This window comes from Miniopterus schreibersii (assembly GCF_964146895.1).
Source record: "Miniopterus schreibersii genome assembly, chromosome: 8".
Lineage (NCBI taxonomy): Eukaryota > Metazoa > Chordata > Mammalia > Chiroptera > Miniopteridae > Miniopterus > Miniopterus schreibersii.
This window is the reverse complement of record NC_138109.1, coordinates 4529329-4546458: the sequence shown is the minus strand read 5'-3', so window position 1 is coordinate 4546458 and position 17130 is coordinate 4529329. Positions and strand designations below refer to the sequence as shown.

The following is a 17130-nucleotide window of genomic DNA, read 5'->3' as shown; positions in this document are numbered from 1 at the left end:
GTGGAACCGGGGTCTGAACTCAGTAAACCTACCCCCAGCCTCTGCTTCATGGCTCACGTGGTGTCACCCGCTTCCATCCTCACAGCGGCACCCTGTCCACCAGCCCTTCCCCAGATTCTCCAGGCTTCCTAAGCAGCAGGCCAGGGGGCAGCCTGCTCGCCCGGGGTCGCAGGGCACACTGGTGATGGTGAAGACACCCAGCTCCGAAGCCCTAAGATCCAGGCGGCCTTCCTGGAAGAAGACTGCGGCTCCCCGAGGTGAGGGGTCCGAGAGAGCCAGGTGTGGGTCCACCCGGGGAGCAGCCAGGCGTGGGCAGCAGGCCTGGGAAGGCTGGGCCAGCGGCCCTCCCCAACAGGCCCAGGCGCTCACAGCGGAGAGCTGTCTGGAGAGGCCGCGCAGGCTGAGTGACCCGCGTCCGGGAGCCGTGATTCAGCAGGCTCCCGCATCCAGGGCTCCCTGCAGGGACTCAAGAGGCATGTGCTCTCCACTGGGGCCCCGCCTGCGGCCAGGCTGCTGTGATGGGCTCTTGCTCTGCAGCCTGGGAGCCTGAAGCAAGCCACGGGGCAAATAGCCTGACCTTTGACCTAAGTGTGGGGGACATCACAGGACATCAGAGGGCTGCGGGGACCTAGAGAACCTTGTCTGAAGGGAGAGGTCAGCCCGCCCGAGTGCTGAGGGATGTACTTGTATTGTCCGATGCAGAAGTAAATTCAAAATCTTTGGTAAAAATCTGATTTTTAAATTTTGGCCAAAAATTAAAATTTTTTTTTTTTTTGGCTGCTGAGAGTTCCTAAGAAAACGTGTCTGCAGGTGGTATCCAGCTATGGAGAGGGCCAGGGAGGCAGCATTTGCTGTAAAATTATGCTTTTCTCATTTACGAAGCACATTGTCTTGTATCATTGTCACCCTGACCCTGTGAGCAGGTGGGGCAGGTCTGCTGTGCCCATCTGACAGATTGGGAAAACTGAGGCCCAGAGGAGTGAAGTACTTTGCAAGTGTCACACAGCAGTGGTAGAGCATGGATTTCAACTCAGATCTCTCTGATCCCAAAGAGAGGTGTTCCTTCCCCTCGGCTATGTCAAGGCCATGTGGCGAGGGAAGGGGTGGGGCTGCCTGCAGGAGTAGAGACCCTGTGCGCTTTTGCACCAGGAGAGCTGCCCCCATCCTATTACCTGAGCTCCGGCTCCCTGAGAAAAGCTAAGGGTGGAGATAAGGGTGCTGAGGTGCTGATGGGACATGTGACACCAAGATTTTTGCAGCTCCAAAGACAGCCCCACCCTCCCCCGGGGTCTGGCTGGGTGGAATGCGGAGACGAAGGGTCAGGTGATGGACAGGGTGTCGGTGATGGGCAGATTCCAGTGTCAATCCCAAGAGCTCCAGGCTGAGGCTTGCCCCACCTCTGAGGCCGCCTCCCCACCCGTGGCTTCCTGTGTCTCACCCGCTTGGCTCCTCGCCCTCCAAAGGGTCCTCACTCCCTGCCTGCCTCTTGGGGTCCTGCAGCCCTGAGTTCTGAGATGCCCGGTGTGGGAAGGGCCGCCCAGATGCCTCCCACTGGACTCAGTGTCCCAGAAGCAAACTGGTTTGCTGGGACCCTGCCTTGGAGACCAGGCGGCATTACTGGTGCCCCAAAGGAGACCCAAGAGAAGCCACTTGGGACCAAAGACGGCCCTGCCCACCAGCTCAGTCCACAGGACACCCAGCCTCTGAACACTCAGGCCACAGACACACTTTGGAAACACCTGTCTAGCAGCCTCTCTGGCTCTGGGGTCCTGGCTCTGCCGCCCTCTCCTTCCCCGGCTGAACTGCTGCTTCCTGGGTGTGGGTCCTGTCTGGGGTCCTGTCGCTCCCCTCCCCTCCCCACTTGAGGCTCCAGCCAGCCCCTGACATTCTGCCACCTCTGCTCAGAAACACACGCCCCAGCACCCACGGGCTTGCCAGTGGGGCCAGACAGGCTCTTCCAAGGAAACTAAGTCAAAATCTGGCCTCTAGGATGGGTTTTGCTGCTTTTTAAAATCCCTGCTCTTTTATGTTTTAAGATCCCATATGAGCATGAGGATGTTTGCCTGGCCGGGCTTTTTTTTAGAATAGCAACTAAAAAAAATAATAAAGAGGCATTTTTCCTCCAGCCCTATTGTGAGAGAAGCAGGGGGTACTGCAAAATCAGGGTGATGTGTCCAGGTGCCCCCAGTAGGGGGCAGATACTAGTGTGGTTTTGGTCACCCCACCCTCAGTTCTGTCTCACCAGGAGCCCAATTCTATCCTTGCTCGGGGGGGTAAGAAATACAGCCCCTGGCTGGGCTCAGACTGCTGACAGGGCCACAAATATTAAGTGTGTGGAAGGAGAGGGAACCCACCACCTATTATAATTTGATGCTTTTACACAATGATTCATTTAACCTTGACACTGACCTGGCATTAGGCATCATTACCCCATTTTACTGGTGAGTAAACTAAGGCTCAGAGAGATGAAGCAACTTGCCTACAGTCACACAGGCCTCAACAGGCAGAGCTGGGATTTGAACTGAGGTCTGTGTAACTGCAAGGTCTATGGCCTTTCCAATGCCCTGGGAACAACTCTGGGGAGACAGAGTGAGGTTGGTTCTGTCCACTGTGCCACTGATCCCAGACAGAAGGGGGACAGGCCCTCCTTTACAGCCTGGAAACGCCCACATGAGGACCCAGACCTCTTATGGGAGTTCTCCTGCCTCGCCTGCTGGCCTCAGGCTGAGCCACTGCCCAGTCTGGCCCATCTGCTCCTTCTCAAAGCCAGGACTCAGCAGGCAACGTCACCCAGGTGAAGAGAGAGCCTTTAGCGTCACCTGCTGGAGATACTATAACACCATCTCCAGTGGCCTGTGTATCTCCAGAGTATGTGGTCCCTGGCCACTGGGGAGACTGGGGTGAGATATGACAAAGGGCAGGGAGAGGGACCAGGCTGCCTCTCAGAAGCTTAGCTTCTATACTTGAGCCTATAAACAAGGATGGATATTGCTCCTGCCAGAGCCTTAGAAAGTTGCAGCTGGAAGGCTCAAAGCAGAAGCCTGACCTCGCAAGGGTGGGTGGGTGGATGGATGGTTGGATGGAAGGGTAGATGGGTGGGTGGGTGGATGGATGGATGGAAGGGTAGATGGGTGGGTGGGTGGATGGATGGATGGAAGGGTAGATGGGTGGGTGGGTGGGTGGATGGATGGATGGATGGATGGATGGATGGATGGATGGATGAATGGGTGGATGGATGGATTGGTGGGTGGATGGATGGATGGATGGATGGATGGATGGATGGATGGATGGATGGATGGATGGATGGGTGGATGGGTGGATGGGTGGATGGGTAGATGGATGGATGGGTGGATGGGTGGATGGGTAGATGGGTGGATGGGTGGATGGGTGGATGGGTGGATGGATGGATGGATGGATGGATGGATGGATGGATGGATGGATGGATGGATTGGTGGGTGGATGCGTGGATGGATGGAAGGGTAGATGGGTGGATGGGTGGGTGGATGGGTGGATGGATGGATGGATGGATGGATGGATGGATGGATGGATGGGTGGATGGGTAGATGGATGGATGGGTAGATGGATGGATGGGTGGATGGATGGATGGATGGATGGATGGATGGATGGATGGATGGATGAATGGGTGGATGGATGGATTGGTGGGTGGATGGATGGATGGATGGATGGATGGATGGATGGATGGATGGATGGATGGGTGGATGGGTGGATGGGTAGATGGATGGATGGGTGGATGGGTGGATGGGTAGATGGATGGATGGGTGGATGGGTGGATGGGTAGATGGATGGATGGATGGATGGATGGATGGATGGATGGATGGATGGATGGATGGATTGGTGGGTGGATGCGTGGATGGATGGAAGGGTAGATGGGTGGATGGGTGGGTGGATGGGTGGATGGATGGATGGATGGATGGATGGATGGATGGATGGATGGATGGGTGGATGGGTGGATGGGTAGATGGATGGATGGGTAGATGGATGGATGGGTGGATGGATGGATGGGTGGATGGATGGATGGATGGATGGATGGATGGATGGATGGATGGATGGGTAGAGGCATGTCTACTGCTGAAGGTCACGCTAGGAGGAAGACTGGCTAATTGCTGTAGCCTGGAAGCAAGGCAATTTTCTGCAGTTTTCTGAACACTGCCCTGGCTGTTTGGGTCCAGAAAGGAAAAAGATCAGAGGGGCCAGCTGAGGTCTCATGTCATTCCTATTTCTGATCAGCCTGAAATTTTCATAATAATCATGACCATTAGTGAGCCTGTGACCACTGTCACTATGCACCTTCCCTCTCTTTCTTCTCCCAGCTGCAGTGGGGGGTCTGGGGTGACACTGGCCCCAGGAACCTGGGAGAAGCGGGCAGCAGGGCCCTAAGGAATGCGCCTCATGCAGAAGTCGTCTGATCTTTCCCCTTCATGGTAGATACTCCTTCCTCCTGATTCAGTTTGTCCCTATGTCCTCTAAACTTCCTGTAAACTAGAACATCAGACCTGCAGGCCTGATTAGATTCAGGTTTGTCATTTTCGTATTTTACACTTTCTGACATTAAATGTATTGAATACCAGCTTTTCATCCATTTCACAGGGTTGTCAGGGGGATTTAAGGATCGTCAAGCATTTCTTGGCACCTGGCGTACAGCAAGTGACTGCTGGCTGCTGTCCTATGGCCATTCAGTCAGTTACGCCAGAGATGAGAACCTGGCGGCCTGCTGGTTGAACCCAAACTACAGATGTGTCTGGTCTTGTTTTTTATTTTAGAATTAATTCTCAGCACAAAAAGCTGGACATGCCCAGTCCGTGTGGCTCAGTGGTTGAGCGTCGACGGAGGAACCAACAGGTTGCGGGTTCGATTCCCGGTCAGGGCACATGCCCGGGTTTCAGGCTTGACCCACAGTAGGGGGCGCGCAGGAGGCAGCCGATCAAAGCTGTTTCTCTCTCACTGATGTTTCTATCTCTCTGTCTCTCTCCCTTCCTCTCTCTCTAAAAATCAATAAAAACATATGAAATAAATCAATCAGATAGACGGTGAAGCTCAGTGGGAAATGATTGTTGAGAAGGAATAGTTGCACTATCCTTGCGGCTTCGGGAAAGACGGGCTTTTTTATTATGGTAAAGTACGTGGAACACAAAAATTGCCCTTTTCACCGTTTTTGAGGGTAGAATTCAGTGGCACTAAGTCCACTTACATGCTGTATGTATTACTTCGTCCTTACGCTGCCACGGTCTGGGACCCTTCCTCTCACCTGAAGTCCGCCGCAGCCCCCCAATTTCCCTCCCACCCCCACTCTGCTTGTTTCCTCCTGAAATTTCCCCCCTCTCCCATCAGTGTCACCCTCCTGATATCAGAGAAAGAAAAAGGCCTCCTTTAACCTCGTACCCCTTCCAGCTGGTCTCTCTTGAGCCTCTACTCTCCCTGCCCCCCCATACTCCCTCAACAACTCCTGGAAGTTAGGGTTCCATCACCCTCACTCCCGGAAACACCTCTGGCCAGGGGCACCCACTTTTCTGCTGTGACATCCACGGGCCTTTGCAGACCCCCCCCACACACACTTTCCTGGACCTCTCACGGACGGTTGGCACAACTGACTGCTGCACAGCCCCCGCTCCTGGCTTTCCTCCCGCCCCCGTGGCATCTTCCAAATCCCCTTCACATGCTCCTCCTGCCACACCCAGCCCACCCTCGTTTATGCCACCATCCTCTAAGGCTCCACCTTAGCCCACCACCAAGTTCTCTGTGGCGTTAATGCTCAGCTTCCTAAATCCCCTCTCCAAACCCCGTGTCCTACAATCGCCGCAGTAGCCAGAATGGTTGTCCAGCAGCAGTTCTCAACCTAGCCTGTGTCGCAGTCACCTGGAGGGCTTGTTAAGACCCAGCAGCTGGCCCTGGCCGGTAGTGGGGCTCGGTGGTTTGAGTGTTGGCCCTCACACGAGAGTGTCTTGGGTCTGATTTCCGGTCAAGGGCATGTACCTGGGTTGCAGGTTCCATACCCGGCCCTGGTGGGGGCATGTGCATGCGGGAGGCAACTAATTGATGGGTCTCTCTCACATTGATGTTCCTCCCCCTCGCCCCCACCCCATTGCTCTCTAAAACTTAATGGAAAAAATATCCTAGGGTGAAGTTTAAAATAAATAAATAAATAAATAAATAAATAAGCTAAAATTACCCACATTAAAAAAAACAACAAACACACAAAACCCAACGATCCCACTCCCAGTTTCAGATTCAGCAGGTCTGGAGTGGGTAGGACCTAAGAATTTGCATCTCTACTAGGTGCCCAGGAGATGCTGATCTGGTTGGTCCAGGGGCACTGTATTAAAATACTAATCTGATCATGCTATTTTCTTTTAAAACTCTTCCTTCTAGGTAAATCCAAGCTCTTAGCTTGGTGCTGAAGGCCACCTGGTCACTCACCCCTTCAGCACTGTGCCTTCCTACCAGAATGTCCTTGCCACCCTACTACTGCTGACCATTTAATGCTCTGCCCAGATGTCAGCGAACATTCTGTGATCGGTGCTGACCACACACCTGGCTTTCCCATCACATAGCTTGCTCCTTGAAGACGAAATGTTAGGAATATGCTCTATCCCTAGAGGCCAGCCCAGGGTTTAAAACAGTGCTCGGTACACTTTTGTTTCATGAATAAATGAAGGTGATTATCTTCAAGTTTTATTTTATAATTTTAATTACTTTTTTTTTATTGAAGTCCCAAAGAAATTTTACTTAGAGGGCCAATTATAAAGGAGTCAGACTTTTTTCTGGTTGGGCGAGGCTCAGGTTTACATTTCTTAAATCCGGCTTCCGCTCTGCCCCCTGGTGGTGGTCCCGGTCCCAGCACCAAAACGAAGGATCTATTTAAGGTGTTCCCGGAAACCGGGGGCGTGGCGGCTGAGGCTCATTTGCATACCCACAATGCCTTGCACATAGACGAGCTCCGTTTCCGACTTAAAGAAATTCCTGGATTCGCCTATCTCCTTTGAACTATTTTCCCCACAAAATGAGACTTCTCTCACAGCACTGTCTGGGGAGAAGGGAAAAGTCACTGGCTGTTTCGGGTAAATAATCACCGTTATAGAATTAGGGGTACCAATTACCCGAGGAATGTGGGCGCCGGGCGCAGGACATACTCTGGTTTCTCTTCAGATCGCATAAATCTTTCGCCTTTTACTAAAGATTTCCGTGGAGAGGAACAATTCTGAGTTTTGAACCAATTTTTTGAGGCCTTGCACCTGCAAGGCTAACTAATGAAGTCAAAAAAAGTAGAGTTTGCTTTTGGGGAGTCAACTCCCCAAGTTTGTGGGTGGTAAGGAATAAAGGTGTGTTTTTGTAAGTAGGGTAAGGGAGTGTGCAGAAGAAGTCTGTAGCTGAGCTGTTTCAGGTCAGTGTTTTTACCTGAGAGCATCTTATGGAAAGGGCACCCAAAGGACTTATTTTCATTGCCAAGTCTGAGTGTTATGCCCAGAATATTCCCAGGCTGCAGACTTGCAACTGGTAATATGCTCCCAGGGCCTCTCTCAGGGCCTGGCTCCAGTTAGCCTGATTTTTGCACTTGACTTAGATATAACTTTTTAACTTTATTTGAAGATGGCTCGATTCCCCCATGGGGGCACGCAGGAGGCAGCCGATTAATGTTTCTCTTTCTCTCTCTCCCTTCAATAAAAAATTATTTTAAAAGGGGTGGGGAGAGGCATCCTACTGAGGTCATCAAGCATTCGTTGAACACCTACCCTGTGCCAGGTATTCTGCTAGTTTCCGGCCTTGTGCTAGTTTCCTACACCCGCCCGGAGACGATGTAGCCCCTGCCTTCGCAGAACTTAAGCGCACAGTAGGTGTTCATCAGATGTAACGTCCCCCGTGCAGGCGTGCGGGGCCTGCTAGAGGATTCTCAGTGAACATTCGTGGAAGCAAATGATTATCTGAAGCTTCCACTGGCCAAAGTTCAGAGGAGAGGCTCTCAGGAACCAGGGGTGCCAGGCTGCAGGTAGCCTGCTCAGGGCGAGGCTGTTTGCTTGGCGAGCACCCAGCAGCTGAGGTGACCCCACCCTCCCCGAACCTCCTTTCTGCAGGGAGGGTAACTGCCTCACAGCGTGTAGGGTGATCCGCCCAATTGCCAGCCCCCTAGCCAGGCGTCAGAAGCTCAGGCCGCTGCTGCTTGCAGGGAGGGGGGCGAAAACAAGTTATCTTATTAAGGTTTTTAAAGTCAGGCATCCTTTTGAGCATCTGAGGAAAGCTATAGAACCTCTCCTTAAAAAAAAAAAAGTACATATATTTGCAATTCCAGGGGTTACAGGTCCCTTGAAGCCAGGTTATGAACTCTCGAGCAAGCAGAGCTCTCGGTTCCTTCCTCATCTAAGATCCTGTGGGTCCCTTGTATTTGTGATTTGTTATCACCCCTGAAAAGTTCTCTTCCTTCACTGGAGGAGTATGATCCCATCTTTGTCCGTTTGGGCCCCTGTAACAATACAATAGGCCGGGGGGCGGGGGGGGCTTATAAATAACAGAAATGGATTTCTTAGTTTTGGAGGCTGAAGCCCAAGATCAGGGTGCCCGCACAGTCAGGCTCTCGTAAGAACCTCTTCAGGGCTGCAGACCGCTGTCCTCTCCTTGTGTCCTCACATGGCAGGAAAAAGACTAGAGAGCTCTATGGGGTCTCTCTTATTAGGGCACTAATTCCATGCCTGAGGGCTCCACCCTCCTGACCCAATCCCGCAGCTTCCTGAAATTTAGGAGAGAAACTGAAGCAGGAGGCTACTGGGTCCTCACGCCCGTGCAGAGCTGTGGCTGCAACCAGGGCGGGAGTCAGAGGTGGGCTGAGAGGACGGGAAATGCGGCGCCAGAGGCCCGTGGGGCAGGTGGGTTTTCAGGAAGCTGATGCATTTCAGAACCAGCTTTGTCAGCCCTGGGAGTGCTGGGTAGCTCGCAGTCAGATTTTCCACACCAGGTGCCCGCCCCTGCAAAAGCAGCTTTAGATGAAGCCTCCTTATGCATCCCGCCTGAGAGGCTGAGAAGGCAGCTCCCGGCGCGGGTGCGAGGCGGGCGGCCGAGGGTCGGTGCCCGGCCTGCTCCCAGCCGAGGCCTGCCAGCGCCTCCCCTCTGCAAGGGGCCCGAATGGAGGAGCTGAGTCACTTTGACAGCAGGTTGCTGATGCCGTCCTGGAGGGGAGGAAAATGCCTCACCCCTAGTCCATCTTCCAGAATACGTCAGAGGAGCAGTGCGTGGGGTCATGGGGTGGCGTGGGGCTGAGAGAGGCAGAGGCGGGGCCTGCGGCAAGCCCCAGTTTGCATTCCCCCTTGGTCCTGGGCAAATTATTCAGTCCCAGGTCATTTCCTCATTTCTCCAAGCGGGATCTTAACCCTCAACAACACCCTCCCTGCACAGGGCCAGGTTCATGTAAAATACCGAACGCGTATGGTGAGCACTTAAGTGAGAGCTACAATTCACAAATACTAGTTTATTGAAATTTTGATCATTCAGTAGGTATCCCAGGCACCAGGTACGTGGGTTCACTTCTCCATAGATGGCAGCCTACATGTTGGGGTGCAAGTTAAACAGAGGGAGTGGGGCTATGAAGTGTGGTTCCTGTCAAGCAGCTTCCGGTTTGGTTTAATGCTGTGACTGGAGAGCATGACATATTAGCCACACCCAACTGCACCCCATGAGGGTCCCCATCTAGGAAATGGGCAGCCAGCCTAGGACCCAGGCTGGGGGGAGGGGAAGTATTTCCCAGCTCTGCACGACCCCGAGCAGGAGTGGAAGTGCCTGGGACTGAGGGCTGGACGATCAGGGCAGCTGGCAGTGAAGCCTGACCCTTGTTTACTTGCTCATCGGTATGGGCCATTCAGCTCCTTGGCAAACCAACCAGGGTGTCGGCTGCTGAGAACAACACTGAGGATGTCAGCGTCCCCAGGTGGGCTGCTGCGCCCAGCTCAGCCCTTTTTGGTCCAGGTGCCAGCTCCATTCTCTTCCCACAAAGGCAGGGTCAGATCTTAGTTTTAGGAAAGGGGTAGAAGGCCACTCAGGGTTTTCTGCTGCCCAGTCCTATGGCCAGCAAAACCCAGAGCAGGCAAATCTCGGCTACTTAGGGCAGGTGAGGGGACAGGGCGCTGCAGCAGTGAAAGGACCGGGTGATGTTTCTCAACCTGCCTACTGGGCAGGACTACCCAGCGAACCCCTCAGGGGAGCAGAAAAGTAGCTGCCTTCCCATCTGAGTGGACTCCTCTGAGGGGAGGAGACGTGGGAAAAGGATTCCTATTGCCACAGCAGGGCCCTCCTGCTCAGACACTACCCAGTCTGGTGACGGAGGGAGATAGGGTGTCTCCAAGGGTTTCAACCACACACAGACCCATTGTGAAGTTTGAAAGAGATTTATTTAAAAACAGAACAAAAGAAAGCTTTGGTATTTCAAAACCCGACAATCATCGATCACTAGAAAGTTAAACACGTCCCCTAAAGCCCAGAAGTACAAACCCACCGATGTCCGCGGGCTCATTGGAAAGAGACCATGTGCAAACCTGAGGATGACCCCAGACCCAAGCCCTCTACACAGGCCACCGGTGGGGCCCCCAAATGCCATCCCTGTGGAGAGATCGGAAATCACCACCAAGATTCAGTCTAAGGTGGATGCCAAAGCCATCCAGCAAAATCTCAACAATAAATTAAAAATGCAGTCAAGAAGGAACACATTAAATTAGAAAAAACCCCACAATTTTTCCCAAAGTCTTTTCAAAAGAGGTCTAGTTCCTGGGCCAGAGGAAAGGGGAAAAGGGGAAGGAGTGAGTTCGATTTCAAGTATTTTCCATATAGGTTCATTTTATTGAGTCGAAAGCTTACAAAAAGTCCACTGGCCCCTCCCCTCCCATTCCCCAATGCAAACTCCTGAACATCCACACGCGCTTCTGCGTCACTGGTGTCCCCAACAAGGCACAAAAGGGTGGGTGCTGTCAAAGGATCCCTTGTTCGTAGCAGCAGCAGTGTCCGTGCTGGGTGTCTTGTGCAATTGGTGGCTGAAAGCAGGACTGTTGGTTCACTCAGACACTGGGATCTTCCTGTTCAATTAACAAAACAAGTTGTTACTGTTTGCCACCAACCCCATGGACAGCCACAGAAATACTACGGGAAGCCAGTCAGAGCTCCGATCTGGATAGGCAGACAGCGCCTGGCCCAGCCACAGGCTAGAGCTACCGTGGATTTAGTGGTCTGGGACTCGGTGGGCTGGTGCAGTGATCCCCGGGCTCTACTGTGGTGTGGCCAACTCTAGCACAAGGAAACTGAGGACGTGAGGCAGTGCCCCAGGAAGGTAGTTTGGCTTGTCCCCGATTCCGTGGGGAACCCAAGTGGATGGGTGGATGCCTCTTTAAGAGCAGAGAAGTCCACCAACCAGCAGGGAAAAGCAGCCTTGGGCTAAACAGAAGCTGCCACCCAAGCAATGCAAACCACGCAGCTGCTCTGTTACAGCTGAGCCGGAAGGCTCACCGGACATCTGCACGTCTCTTTTTGATCTGATTTCCAATTTGTTCTTCAAGCTTGAGGAACTCAGACCTGCCTCCCACCCTTCTCCCACTCCTTCAGACTGGATTCCACTTCCTTCTCTAACTCCTGGCGCCAAAGCCCTCTCTGAAGGTGATGGGGCATTGCTCCTGCATTGGGCCCTGGCTCTTTAACTATTTGAGAACACAGACCTAGAGCTTCATATACCTCTCTACTCTCAGGCAGCCAGGGGAGGGGACCAAGCTCAGCTCCTCCCTGGCACCTTCTCCTGTGACTGCCAACAGTGGACTCCCTTCTGCCCTTTCTCCCAGGACATCCTGACAGTGAGAAAGCACAGACGACTGACTGGGTGACAGGGCAGCAGGTGGCCTCCCCTGAGACACCAATTCTGATGTCCTGAAATACATTCCAGATGTGAGCCCCAGAGCAATTGTGGTCAAAACCATAGCTTCCTAGGGGCACAGGTGTCTGAGGAAACATGAGGGGAATGATCCTGTCCTGTGCTTGCAAGATGACCACTCCGGGCTGGCCCACAGGGAGGGACTGAACGGGGTTAGGAGGTGGTCCCACCAGCAGTTTAGACAGAGGCTTCAGGTTAATCTAGGCCTTTGCTGCATTTACAGATGCTGAGACTCATGTGGGGGTGGGGTGGGGGACAACTGCCCATGTCGCTGGGAGGCCAGTGGGCTGATCTATGCACAGCTGTCCCTTCCTATGGTCTCATCTCAAAAGTCACTTTTTAATGTCCTTTCAGAAAACATGCGCTCCTCTCTCTGTGTTAAGGGCTGAGGGCCCTGGCTTAGAGGGCACCCCGTGACTGCCCAGCCTCACCCCGTCCTAGATCAGGACAGAACACGGGGCCGGGGCTGCGGGCTCTGCCGACACAGGGGCTTTCTACCTTGCTCCTGAAGAGGGGCTTGGCCCCAGGCCCACAGTACTCGTTGTAGATGAGCTTGAAGAGGAAGAGGTGGAACAGGGTGATGAGGGAAGCCACGCTGAACCAGAAGAGGAAGGGCAGCCCGGGGTCCTGCTGGGCCATGTGCTCATCGTGGGCCAGGATGGCCTTGAGGTGCAGTGTGTGCCGCAGGTCCTGCAGGTGCATGAGGTCCGTGGAGATGTAGAGCAGTGGAGTGATCGGCTGCGTCACCATGACCGAGAAGGTGTGGCCCTGGGGCGCTGAGGTCAGCTCCACAGGCTCATCCAGGCAGCCCGCTTCACAGGCGTAGATCTTGACGGGCTGGCCGCGGGACTCCACGGACACGTGCAGGTATGGTTTGCCCTCGGTGTCCGCCAGCACGGCCAGGTTGATGTGGTCATTCTTGTAGCGGATGCCGTGCAGGGCGTAGCTGTTATGCAGCACATCGGGGTCCGCCTGGAACTGGAGGTGGTTCTCGGTGAACTGCAGCCCACCGAAGCTGAGCACCATGCCCTGCAGGATGCCGGGGGCGCCCGCCCTCGCCAGCCCCTTGCAGCCTCGCTTCTGCAGGGTCAGCCTCCACAGGTCAGAGAGCTGCAGGATCTGCTGCACCGAGGCCAGCCGGCCCGGCCAGAGGTTCTCTGCGTGCATGGTGGCATGGCCACTGAAGCAGTGGTCTTCATAGTTGAGCGTTGACTCCATTTGGTCTCTCTCCCTGTGGCTCAGGTTGGGGCTGAGCAGTGGGGCTGGTGAGCAGGATAGCATGTAATACAGGGTCAGGTTCACCGTCAGGCCGGACGGGGTATGGGCATCTGTGATCTTCTTCATTTCCACACCTGTAAGGCCAGAGGTTGCACGTTACGGGGATGGCATGGCCGGGAGCTAAGGCTATGAAATGGAGATCAAGAGCACTGGAGACAAAGGTTTTGTCCCTGGGGATGAAGTGGCAGTTCCCGTTTCCCTGGAGTGAGAAAGCTATCCTGCCTGGCCTCCTCACATGACCAACTGGAACCCTGTGGGTCTGAAACCTAAAATCTTGTTGAAAGGCAGTGGTGCCTCCTGCCAGAGCACAAAAGAACCCAGACAGAGCCAGAACTGGGCACCAACCATATAGAGCCAAGTAAAAAATCCCACTCCAGAACACTATCACCAGTGCCCTGGCCAGTCTTGGGCTTCTCCCCTCTATCATCTCTCTCTCTCTCTGCAGTCCTATAGCTTTAAATAACATCTAGACACAGCATCTCCCAAACGTGTACGACCTCTAGATTCACCCAGCGAACCGCCCACTTGGTGTCTCCAGCTGGATGTCCAACAGGCATTTTGAACCTGACGTGGTTAAATTTTTCCAGCCCCAAACCTATCCTTCCCTAAGTTGTCTCCAGACACCTGCTCAAGCCCTCCCCCCTAATTCGGGAGTCACCTCAAGTTCTCACTCCCCATAGCCAGTCCTTGGGAAGTCCTGGTGGCTCCACTTCCAAAGGTATCAGAATCCATCCACTTCTGTCCCCACAGTCACAACTCTGATCCCAGCCACCCTCCTCTCTCACCTGGGTTCCTGCAAAAACCTCTTACCTGGTCTGCACGCTCCACTTTTGCCCCGTATAGTCTATACTCCGCATACAGCAGCCACAGGGACCCTTAAAAACGTGCAGCAGATGGTGTCTCAGCCCTGCTTTCCATCCCATTTACAGTAAGATTCACCATCCTCGCCAAGCCCTACAAGATCCTTTGCGATCTGGCCACTGCCAGCCTCCCCTGTCTGACCTCGCCTCCCACTGCCCTCCCCTTGCTCACTACTTGCCAGCCACACTGGCCACTCAGCCACACCCACTCCTGCCTCAGGGGCTCTGGCCTGCTGGCTTGGCTTCCCTGCTATTCAGGTCTCAGCTTAAGTTTTCCTCCTCAGAGAGGCCTCGCTGACAACTGGAGCTAAACAGAGGCTGTCCCACTTCTCTTACTTCCCCCTCTGGGCACCCTCAATCATGTATTCTTAACCTTTCTCCATAGTACTTTTTATTCTAGAAAGCTATTTTTCTTATCCAAGTTTTCACTTTTCTAATATTTGTCTTCCTCCCGTCCAGAATTTAAGCAACACTATGAGCACAGGGTCTTCGTCTGTTTATGTCTGTTGTCTCCAGGCGAGAACAGACTCTGGCAGAAGCATTCAGTAAATACTTGAGTGAATTAAAGACTCCTTGAGCAACTAAATGTAAGGATTCAGACAAGTAGAACCCTGGAAACCAAAATCTCTCCCTCCTCTGGAACATGACTTTTTTAAACAGTCAAGGGGGAAAGACGTTTTCATTTGACAGGGCATCCTGCCTGCTGAAGAGGTCCTATACCACCTTGTGAAAAAACTGCAGCCATAACAGCTAGGGCACCTCAGCTTCAAGGGAGGTCAAGAAGCCCATGCTTGTGACCAGCCAGACTATGGGGAACTGAGGAAAGAATCTGGGGATCAACCAGGCCTCTCTCTGCCTGCTTTTTTACCCTTTACAAGCTGACCCTCCAAACCACTTTGCTCAAATCAGGCCTCACCTACAAAACAGTAACAAGACCTACCCATTACACTCATTCTTTCATTAGAATCTCATAAAAGCCCTTGAATATGAGTCCAGAGAGATTAGGCTACTGGTCCAGGTCACAAAGGCACTAAAGGAGGCAAGTCCCAGGTCAAATGCCCTGCCCAAGTGTTAACCATGCCTCTGCTCCCCTTCAGCGTCCCCTCTCCAGACTTTGGAGGGGCATCTCCAGGGTGGACCATGTTCACCCTGGTGCAAGGTGTGAACTATAAACCAAGCACTTGCCAGGCCTCACCTGGGCTGAAAAGCTGAGCCCAGAGGCGCTGGTGGTCCTGAAGCAGCTCAGCCGCGGGCATCTCCAAGAGCTCCAGCATTTCCTTCCGCGCCAAGTCCTGGAGCAGCTTGAGCTCCTTGGCTGCTTTGCTTTTGAGCACCTGGGGGTTAACAGGGCCTGAGACGTGCACCACCCACAGCACCGTCTCATCCAGCTGCGTCTTGGGAGCCACTTGGAGCCGGTTCACTAGTTTCTTGGCGGCCACCACCACCAGGTGCACCAGGCCCGTGGGAAGAGGCGGGGACAGGCCCGAGTAGAGGAGGAATTGATGGTCTCCGACCTTCTCCAAGGTGCTGGTGTAGGCCCTGGGGACCGGACCGGCAGTGGGGCCCACAGTCTGCAGCGCGGCCACGCGCTCCGTGGGGTTGTTGAGCTGGATGCGCTGCAGATAGACGTGGGGTCGGCCTCGGTGCGCCAGAAAGTCCTCTTGCAGCAGCACGCAGTCGCGGCCGGACCCCGTGACGAGGCCCGAGGCCGAGGCCGGCCCGGGGGCGGCGGCGGCGGCGGCGCCGGCGCCCGAGGTCCCGAGCTGCAGGCAGCGCACCCGGCGCAGGAGCCCTTTACGCAGCAGCAGCACCGACTCCCCAGCTTCCGACAGCGCGTTCAGCGGGCGCAGCTGCACGAAGGGCACGAAGTCCGGCGCCACGGCGGGCTCCCGCTCCCCGGGGGTCACCCACAGCCGGTTGGCGGCCGCGTCCAGGGCCAGGAAGCCGTTGGCCACCAGGGCGGGCACCCCGGGGCCCAGCGGCACGGCCTCGCCGCGCTCCCGCAGGCCGCGCCACGCGCGGGTGGCCGCCTCCAGGCAGGCGGACGGCTCGGCGGCGCCCGGCTCGCCGCGGGCCCAGGCCGGCAGGCCCAGGCCGCCCGCCGCCCGCCGCGCCCCGGAGCCCCCGAACCACAGCAGCAGCAGCAGGAGGCCGAGCAGGCAGAGCAGGCGGCGGGCCCAGCTGCTCGACAGCAGTCCCCGCAGCCCCTTCAGCCGCTGCTGCAGCCACATCGGGCCGCCGGGCGCGGGCGCGGCGCGGGGGCGGCCGCCGGGCCCGCCGCCCAGCCCACCGGCCCGGCCGCCCGCGCCTCACTCTCCAGCCGGGACCGCGGAGCCCACCCCCGACCGCGTCGCAGCGGCCGCCACCTTCTCTTCCTCCTCCTCCTCCTCTTCCTCGGTGGCCTCCGACAGTCAAACGACGCCGGCCGTCAAGCGCCACCGAGTCTTTTGCGACATGTGGGAAAAAGGAGGGAGGGGCGGGGCCAGATAAAGGGGCGGAGCCACCGGGAGAAAGGGGCGGGACACCTGGGGGCGGAGTTTCTTTTCCCCGCCCATGGAGTGGCGTCAGAGGGAGGAGCTACGCCCAGGGTAGCCCAGGAAGCAGCCAACACGCTCATAAAAAAAAAAAAAAAAGCCACCGAGGCGGCCAGGCCGAGCACGTGTGGGGCCCCGTTTGCTACTAATGGCTTCAACAGTAATAATAAAACTTTTTTCTGTACAAGTGACGATCCTCGCCGCAAAAAAAAAAAAACCACAAACAGTACAAGAAAGAAAGAAAGAAAAAGAAAGAAAGAAAAACAGAGAAAGAAGAAAAGGAAATAGCCACTCGACACTAGACTTCCTAGGAAATATTTTGTTGACAGCTCCCCCAGACCTGCCTGGCAGCACGCAGGGCATATGGGACAGGAATCCAGCCTAGGACGGTCGTTTCTCTACCGCACCAAGTCGCCTTCTTGTTGACCCTGGGTTTTAACTTAGTAAGTAACTTAAGGCGCTAAAGTCTCGTACTTTGAAAATGCCTTTAAATTGTGAATCATCATTGCAAAAGAGACATTCTGCTTTGTTACTGAGGGGGGGGGGAGTC

The 17130-nt window shown here is 54.7% G+C and overlaps 1 protein-coding gene across 1 annotated transcript; it reads right to left on the bottom strand.

The window, feature by feature from the left end:
• Positions 1-10368: 10368 nt before the first annotated feature.
• KIAA2013 lies at positions 10369-16351 on the bottom strand. The gene is made up of 3 exons (XM_081145529.1): positions 15242-16351; positions 12407-13260; positions 10369-11066 (listed from the first exon to the last, which is right to left on the bottom strand). The coding sequence occupies exons 1-3, from the start codon at positions 16275-16277 to the stop codon at positions 11049-11051; spliced, it is 1908 nt and encodes a 635-aa protein (XP_081001655.1). The 5' UTR covers positions 16278-16351; the 3' UTR covers positions 10369-11048.
• Positions 16352-17130: the final 779 nt, after the last annotated feature.

What these genes read in the sequence shown, in the direction of transcription:
- KIAA2013 (XM_081145529.1), bottom strand. Translation starts at nt 16,277, where the DNA reads ATGTGGCTGCAGCAGCGGCTGAAGGGGCTGCGGGGACTGCTGTCGAGC. An exon ending in GGCTCAGCTTTTCAGCCCAG is followed by an intron (nt 13,261 to 15,241) that starts GTGAGGCCTGGC and finishes CTGGCCTTACAG; the next exon opens with GTGTGGAAATGAAGAAGATC.